General features: G+C 45.9%; 1 protein-coding gene across 4 annotated transcripts in view; it reads right to left on the reverse strand.

Moving 5' to 3' along the window:
- LEF1 (lymphoid enhancer binding factor 1) overlaps positions 1 to 8288 on the reverse strand; it is a 122402-nt gene extending 114114 nt beyond the window's left edge. For 2 of the 4 annotated variants that reach the window (XM_059377055.1, XM_059377062.1), the window contains exons 1-3: positions 6428 to 8288; positions 3847 to 3913; positions 2328 to 2461 (exon numbers count right to left, since the gene is read on the reverse strand). In XM_059377055.1, coding sequence (XP_059233038.1) covers positions 2328 to 2461; positions 3847 to 3913; positions 6428 to 6643 — 417 coding nt within the window. In that variant the 5' untranslated portion in view covers positions 6644 to 8288. The remainder of the gene's footprint in view (positions 1 to 2327; positions 2462 to 3846; positions 3914 to 6427) is intronic. The other 2 variants (XM_059377040.1, XM_059377047.1) reach the window with 2 other exon arrangements.
- Positions 8289 to 9165: the final 877 nt, after the last annotated feature.

A 9165-nucleotide genomic window follows, 5' to 3' on the forward strand; every position in this document is an offset into this window, starting at 1 on the left:
AGGCTCTCTCTCACCCTCTCTCCCTCAAATAAATAAATAAATAAATAAATAAATAAATAAATAAAAATCTTGGGGGAAAAATAAAAAGATCGTTTCAGGGGTTATTTTCTATTGTTACCAAGTCAGAGACTATAATTTAGATTTGTCAGGAATATTATTTGTTGTTCTCAAAAGTCTTTCAACAGAAATCTTCAATTATTCCTTACCTAAAACATATTTTCCTCCTCACCACTAAGAAAAACAACAACAACAACAACAAAATAGACCAACTATAAAAGTATCTGATATGTTCGCATACTTAGTTCAACAAATATAAAAATCTACAAATTTTAAAACTCAGAAGCATTTATTTGGGGGTGGTCCCTAAATATTAAACTGTATTTGCTTTGATTAGTTAATTACTTTTTAGGCAGGAGATTCATATGTACCACACAGATATCTCTATCATTAAATATCTGAAAAGCCTTTTAAAATAAAATGTGAAAATGGTATTTCCTATAACAACCATGGTAAGATCTCCAAGATCACCATTTTAACTACTATATGAAAATCAGAACTATCTCATTCCCTACTTGAAAGTTCAAATATCATTTTGAAATTTATGGAAAAATAATTACAGGAACTTCTAAATCATAGTGCTCACACAAAGTGGTTGTATTTCACGTGCCTATCATTCTAACTGAAGACTACAAATAATCATGCAAATACTCTTGTTCATAATTGAGTCCTCTCCGCTACTTTGGTGAATCTTTTAGATCCCAGATTCTGTTCACTGAGGTATTAACACAGTACTTTCCCCAGATGTTTGTGACCTTTTTTTTTTTTTTTTTTTTTTTCACTTAGCATAAGCACTGGGCTAATAAGGCAAAGATCATAGGTTCCATTTTCACAACCCTGGATTTGTCTCCCTAAGGGGTCAGCCAGACTGAAACCCTAATCCCCAAGACCCTGCAGACATACATGTTCTACACTGGGGGTTAGGTGGTAGAGGGAGAAAAAGGCTAAAACAGGGTTAAATATATTGATGGATCAGTGAAAATCTGTCACTACCACAGGAGGGATGACTGTCAGAGAGAAGAACTTTATCACCAGTATATTTCACATTCACATACTATATAAGTTACCCTTTAGACGTCTTCCTACTATATAAATGATATTTCCATTTCCCAACGAAAGAGAAATATCATCAAATAATATATCTGAAATTCTTCACAGTGCTAAACATGTGAATGATGCAGTTATGTTGCCACCGCTTTTTTAGAACTTTAAAAGTTAACTGAGCCATGAAATAAAAAGAACAATTTTCATTAGGGTTATCTTCAAGTGATATTTTCTCAACATTTGACAATGAAGTTAAAAACAACTCATCCCCACCTCCCCTCAACTGATTTTTGTAATCTTTTTTTTTTAAGATTTTATTTATTTATTTGACAGACAGAGATCACAAGTAGGCAAAGAGGCAGGCAGAGGGTGAGAGTGGGGGGGGAAGCAGGCTCCCGGCTGAGCAGAGAGCCTGATGGGGACTCGATCCCAGGACGCTGAGATCATAACCTGAGCCCAAGGCAGAGGCTTAACCCACTGAGCCACCCAGATGCCCGCCCTCAACTGATTTTTTAATAAGATTTATTTATTTGTGAGAGAAAGAGACAGAGAAAGAGAGAAAGCAGGGGGAGGGACAGAGGGAAAGGGAGAGAGAGAGTCCCAGGCAGATTCCGTGCTAAGCCTAGAGCCCTGACTTGGGGCTCCATCTCAGACCCTGAGATCATGACCTGCACTGAAACCAACACTCAGTCTCTTAACTGACTGAGCCACCCAGGCGCTGTCTGCCCCCCCAAGCAACTGATTTTCAAAAAACATCATGTAATACAATAAAACAAGACAGATTCTTAAAAGCTGAAGTAACATTCTAAATTCAGGCCCAGATGAGGTCAAGTAGTTCTGATTCTAGATAACTTGTGAGCCGGGAAAGCTATATAGTACTTAGGTAACTGAAAAATTAAATCAATTTTTTCCTCTCATCAGCATCAACAGCACAATACTCCTAAGAGCATAAATTTGTTGATTTAACTTCACTTGATTTCATGATAACTGGCAATCTGTTATTTATTTATATTAACCAATAAGCCAAAAGCTAAGTCCCAAGTGTAAGACATCAAAGGTAGCACTCTTTTAAGGCAGCCATTCCTCACAGCAGGTCTTGTTTAGTAATGACTGGTCACATATAATGAAACTATTTCCAGTGTGTTTTAAAAAACAACTATTTTGTGAAAATGCAAATTTAATTTGCATTTCTGAAAATAATTTGCCAGCATCAGTGTGTTACTCACTGTTCTTGCGATGGGTGGAGAAAGAGATCCATTTGACATGTATGGGTCATTATTCATATTTGGCATCATTATGTACCCGGAATAACTTGAGTAGGAGGGTCCCTTATTGTAGAGGCCTCCATCTGGATGCTTTCCTGGGAGAATCCAAATAACAATCAATGATGCATTGAGTTCCTTTCTATATCACCGTATTTTTCATCTGAAAATCTAATCAGACCTTGCATAAAAGATTTGTTTACAAAATACTGTAACTGAATTATTATGCTCTATTTTAGATTGACAGTATTTATTCTCTTAAATGGCTTAGCAGAGAAACACATGTTTTAAAAACATGTGGTTCAATTTACTTCCACTACTGACTAGTGTTTTTACAAAAATAAGTGTTATTCATCTAACTTAATTTGTTCTAAAACTAACAAACTAGACCAAGAAATACAGACACATGAAAGAACACACACAAACTTAAAGCCGTATTATAAACATATTAGGCCATCTAGCTATACACACACACATAAGTACTTACACACCTGAAGTTATGCTCCACCTTATCAGCAAACTCAAAAATTCTACGTGTGCTTCTAGACTTTACTGAGGGAAAGTGTTGTATCTAGTATATATGGGCAACTACCCAAATTCATGAAGGATTAACTCCAGGAGATTAATTTTATATACTACACCATTCTGCCAAAGAAATCTGTGTGTTTAATATGTACCTCTCTTCTCTTTAATCTGTATAACTACTTTGTAGCTTAGAAGGAAATCTGATATTATAGTTCCCTTCCCTTCTTCTCCTGGCTGACATACTGTACATATCAACATTTCATTCTAGTCAAGCCAATTATAAGTACAAGAGAACAAAAATGCAGACTATTTGACAAGAAAACCCTACAGATTATTTGATTATTTTAAAGTCACAGAGAGTTCTAGTTCAATCTAAAAAAAATATGCAATTTTTAAAGTTTTGAGCAAGAATTAGGTATGGGGACAGTCTGTCATTTTCCATGTGCAAAATTCCTATTTTAAGAATAAAGTTTTATATTTTTACAAATTAGATTTACTGAGTCATATTTAGTCTGTGCATTCCCTCCCTGCCTTCTCACTACAATAAGAAACAGCAATTTAACAAATGAAAATCCACTTGAAACTATTCTGTTGGAAAATAAATTGGTGTAGACTGTCATTCTGGAACAACGAAGAAAATAAATACTAAAGGTCTAAGCAAACATGAACTTGGGTTAAAATAAGGAAAAGAGGAAAACTTATTATAGACATTTCCTCTTCCACATAAAATCTGGAAGCCAACTAAAATCCAAAGGCCCCTAACTCATTCAAAGACGATTTTTAAATCATGTAAATATACATGAGAAATAGGCAGTAAGTTTCCTAGGTCTTCTTTCCCATTTTCTTATCACATCTGGTCCCCATTTTTTGGACTCAAATAAAAACCACAAATATACCTATAGTCACAAATTGCACATATTAAGTGACAATCTTGGGAGAAGTTGAATTAGTGTCTTACCGTCATCAGGGTGTTCTCTGGCCTTGTCGTGGTAGGACTCCTGAGAGGTTTGCGCTTGTCTGGCCACCTAACAGCAAGAATCCCCATCCCCAAAAGAAAGAAAATCAACTTTGAGTTTGTGACTAAGTGTGTGTCCGCTGGTGGAGGACCGGCTGCAACTCAATTTACCTATTTTATCAATCTAAGAGGGGTAGGCAGGGTTGAGAACCTGGAAATCTTTTGCTTTTTCAACACCTATTTTGATTATGTGTTTTTATGATTATTATGTACCCAGGACTAAGAAGCATAAAGGATAATAATAACAAAACCAGTAACAATACAGTGAATTTGAGAAAGATCCACATGCTGCTCTGAGTACTGGTTGCTACAATGTATCAAGGCTACTTCTGTACCTAGTATGATAGGAGTTTGATTTAATGAGGTTCATCATTTTGCTAGCTTCTTTAAACCACTGTTCATGGTCAATCAGAGCTGATTAAAGTCGGGAAGAAATATCACTTTGCAGCCATAAAGACATTTTAAATAAAAAACTAGGCACTCACATTTAGGGGTCTCAAGGCAACTGTCCCAAGCCAGTCCCAGCAGGAGACCCCCTCTTTATAACCTACCATGGCTGGCTGAGCCCAAGGTAACCAAAAAAAAAAAAAAAAAAAGAACTATTTTGTGGTTAAAGGGAGGAAAATTTGAGAGTTGGGTTATAAACATCTAAAAGCCCAGCTAATATCAGTTCTGGTAACCACCATCTACCCAGATTCAACCACGTGCAAATCAGTGGTATTACCCTTTCACTGTCTTCCCTGGTCTGCCCCATGCCCACTTACACCTCGGCAAAGATTCACAAAGCCCTAATCCCTCGGTTCTATGCGTCAAGCTGCAGGACTCTTCTTCCAGAGCAAAAACGGAAAATGTGAAGTGGGTGACAATCTATTTATGGACTAAGGAAGGACAAGCAAAATGAGCAGAAAGAACAAGAGACTGCTCTGCAAATTTAAGAGTTTGGCCCCTAAGTGTGTGTTTTGGATGTTACTCGGTTCCTTGGACATATGTCCTCCAGGTAACCTCCTCCCTCCAAATACATATTCACAAACCTTTCAAGTGAGTGTGGGTGCACCCTTGCCCCCCCCCCCAATCCTGGCCCCCTTCAAATTGGCAGGTTGGGATGAAAGATTCGGGGATAACAAACAGCCGTGTGTATCTCCTTAGAACCCAGGCCCCCAGCCTTCCAAATGCGTACTCACCCCGGCCATTGGTATAAAGAAGGTAACTCTGAGGTGTTCTTAAACATGTTGTTTAAAACCCAAAATGACCCCGCCCCCAAAACCGCACGCTTTCTTTTTGGGGGCAGAAGGATGCCATTTAAGGGAAAAGGGTATACCCTCCAAGTTTCTTTGGAGGGAAAAAGCGTTGGTGAAATCGTTTGAATGTCAGGACTTTTCTACCGGATTTCCTCCAAAGCGCTTCCCAGTTGCTAAACGAGGGTGGCCAGTGGAGTGTCGGGTATCAGGGTCCATCCGCCCACCCCCCTCCCCCATCCCTCCCTTTCTGAATCTCTCCACCGCCTGAAATAGCCGTTCCGCGCGGTCCTGCTTGCGGCTTTCTCTAGCAGGCTTGCACGTGTCTCTATTTACTCTACTTGGGTTACCTGCGCTATCGCCCGCAGCGGGCCAGGAGATCAGATAAAGCGCTTTCCACCCTCCCCTGAGTGGGTGCCCTGGCTTCCGCCACATCTCGACTCTGACTCGCCTTTCTTCTACAAAGATTTAAGGCCTGATCCGGGCCCACACTTACCCCAAATATAAGCGCTTTTTTACTTTGCCGGGTTTGGAGAAAGCTAGAGTTGCTGGCGGTACCGGGAGCTCCCCCCTACCACCACGCCCAGGGGGAAGGGTGGCTCGGCTCTGGGAGCCCAGGGCTCCCAGAAGCCGGCCAGGGCGCCGAGACCCCGGCAGCCGCAGAGACACAGGCGCGCGCCCCCTGGGCCAGCCGGCTCCGCGCGATCCCCGCTCCGCGGCGGTTGAGACCGCCCCGCCTGTCCCCGGCCCACGCCCGCCTCCCCTTCCTCTCAGCCAGCGGCTCTGCTCTTCTCTACTAAGCCTCTGGTGGTTTAACGCACTTTTGCAGAGACATCTACCGCGAGAGATAGCGGGTGCACTTTGTTTTCCGTTCCACGGAAGAACTTCTCAGTGTTGTTCAGACATCCTGGCTTTAATGCGTCGCACCCTCTCAACCCCACTAAAAAGTCCGCAGGCGAAACGTTATGGGTTAAGGGCAGCTTCTCCGACCCACAAACAATTTAGTCATCGAACCTCAGAATTGATCCACTCGGAATAACCTTCCCTGCACACTCCACCTCCCACCGACACCAACACACGCGCCAGGACACACACACGCGCACACGCAGGCACACACAGGAAGAATGTTGACCAGGGGCCCATCCAACCCTCTCACCCCACCCCCACCCCAGCAAACGAGGGACCTCCTCGGGACCCGTCAGTCGAGGCTCTCCGTAGCCTTCCCTCCTTCTCTGCTCCTTCCCGGGACCCGCCACGCCTCTCGGACCTCCGGGCAGCGTCCCGCTCACCTCGTGTCCGTTGCTGGCCGGGATGATTTCAGACTCGTTAACCAAGGAGGACTTGATGTCGGCTAAGTCGCCTTCCTCTTCGGGGTGACTGATTTCTGCGAAGATTTTCTCCTTCTGAGGATCGCCCTCATCTTTGAAGGGGATCATCTCGTCGGTAGCGCAGAGTTCCGGGTCTCCCGCGCCGCCGCCGCCGCCGGCCCCGGAGAGTTGGGGCATCCCGACCACTCTATAATCTCCGCTCCGCTGGAGGAGCACCCGAGGCGACAGCAGGAAAGACAGGGGGTCAACGACAGAGGGAGGAGGAAAAGGAGAACTGGAAGGATGCGTGAGGGAGAAGAGCAGGCGGAAACCGGGCCCGCGGCCCGCGGCCCGAGCAGCTGCGGCGGTGCCCGAGCCCCGGCAGCCGCCCGCGCCTTCCCGCTCCGCGGAGATCGGCGCCGGCGCCCGCCCTCGAGGCCGAAGGGCACCGGGCTGCTAAGGCCGCCGCAGCCGGCGCCTCTGGGGGCGTCTGAGCGGCGTGGCGCGCGCTAGGCTAGGCTGCCCTGGCGGCCACCCCACGCCCCCAGCGTCTCCAGGGTCTGCGCACGGAGGACGCCGGTTCCGTAGGAGGCAAGACTCTCCCAAGTGCAGAGGAGGGTCCGCCCGCGCGTCTCTACGCAAACCTCTCCACCCTAGCTTGCCCGGTGGCCGATTTGGGAGTTTGTTTTCCGAGAAAGGAAGCGAGCTGGGCAAAAAGGCTCCGTTTGCCCCAGCAGAGAAGGTGCAAGGAGAATCAGAAAATAACGAAATGTCCACTTCCTGGAGGGTTTAAAAAAAAAAAAAATTTAAAGAGCCACCCGGGTCGAGATGTCCGTTTTAGAGCTTCTCATTTCCTTTCCTTCCGCTTCAGTTTTCCTTCTCCAGGCGCATTTCATCTGCTGGAGGAGGAGGAGACGGTGGGGGAGGAGGAGGGAAGAGAAAGAGAAGTTTGCCAAGAATAAAGTTTGTGCCGGCGAGCGCTGGGAATCGGCAGTGGAGGGTACGGCGGGGTGTCGGGGAGTCACAGCTGGGGCCTCCGACCCAAATGCTTCTGCGGGGAGCTCGAGCCGACACACACACTCAGCCCGACCCCTCTTTGTTCCCGGCTCGAGTTTCTCAGCCTGGCGCTCTGGCTCGCCGCTCTCCACGCCTTCGCCGGGCCGCTCTGTCAAAGCAAAGAGCTGCACCCTTCGGGTTCGCCTGGCCGAAGGGAAGGAGGGGGAGTGCCCCGAGCTTGCCCGCGTTGGAGGCTCCGGCGCGTCCCGGCTCCTCGGACCGTGAGTGCTCAGCCCAGGTCCCTCCTCCGCACCCTGCCCCGCAGGTGAGCGGCTGCGCCTCCCCACCGCTTCTCCTCCTCCCGCGCCTCGCTGGCGCTGAAAAGCTACCCACTTGCGTCGCTTCTCCTCCCCCTCCCCTCCCCCGCCTCCAGCTCTCCTTGGCCGCCCGCTGCGGGGTGGAGGGGGGGGGGGGCGCGGGGAGAAGGAGGTGGTGATTGAGGACTTTTTTTCTTTTCCCAGAGCCTGCAGGACGGGTCCTAGTGGGGTGTGTGTGTGTGTGTGTGTGTGTGTGTGTGTGTGAGAGAGAGAGAGAGAGAGAGAGAGAGAGAGCGGGCATAGAGGAAAGAATCAAGCAACTCGCTGAGAGAAGGAAGAGCCCGGCGCTTCCTGTAACCCACGGAGAAGCACCCTTGGCCCGTGTGAAATTGACAAGAAACTCTGCGGGAATGGTTTAACTTCATCATCTAAGTATCTCTTCTCTTGTACCCCCCACACCTTCTTCTGCCAGTCTCTACCCCCCCACTTCCCGCCTCCCTCTCTCTCCCTCCCTCCCTTCCTTTGGCAGGGCAAAGAAGATGAAAGAGAAGCCGCCGCCGCTGTGATCGACACCACATTGATAGATGCTCTGACAGAGCGGATGAGGCGGGAATTGGGGACAGAGAGAAGGAAAAGGGGAAAATATAACAGATTGCTTAACTAAGAAAACGTAAATAAGAAGGACAAGGAAGAGAGTTGTGGCTTTCCTAAATATAATGTCAAAGGACAAGGGAGCATATGCTAGCAAAAATTAAATCTCCAGTCTTACTGAGAAAAATAGGACAAAGAAGACAAAACTGAAGACTGGATCTTAATTACTGCCTTTTTAAACGATCTCTTTCTGTACCTTCTCACGAAGGGATGTATAAAAAGTTGCTCTAGATCTCTCGTGGATTTTAGGAGATATACACCACAATGTATGGGAACCTCATGGAGAATGAAAACTCAACCTAAGGAGGGAGAGAGAGAAGAAGAAGGCAAAAGGACCCAGGAGAGGGATGCCAGTAGAGGGAGGGAGGACCAAGCAGTGTCTGGCACCTCAGACTACGCACTCAAAGGGACCCTTGAAGATGCAAATCTGAATCCAACCTCAAAAATTCGTCAGCCTCTACCATCTCTTTGATGCATTTTGTACACGGACAGGACTTTTAAGGAGATGCTTTGTGAAAGTTACAGTATAAGCGAAGCTGAAGTTTGAAAACACATTACATTTTGTTCCTTGGCTCTCAAACCCCCTCAGTTAAAAATCCAGGCAAAATTATTATACCTAATACACTAGCCATCTGTAACACCTCAGAACAGTAAACAAGAGGCAGGAAAAATGTGTCTCCATCTACCTTAAATTGAAAAATAAGAACTCTGCTGAATCAGACTTTAACACTATTTTATAGGAATAGTTATGCAAAG

The sequence above is a fragment of the Mustela nigripes genome, chromosome 1 (assembly GCF_022355385.1).
Source record: "Mustela nigripes isolate SB6536 chromosome 1, MUSNIG.SB6536, whole genome shotgun sequence".
NCBI lineage: Eukaryota > Metazoa > Chordata > Mammalia > Carnivora > Mustelidae > Mustela > Mustela nigripes.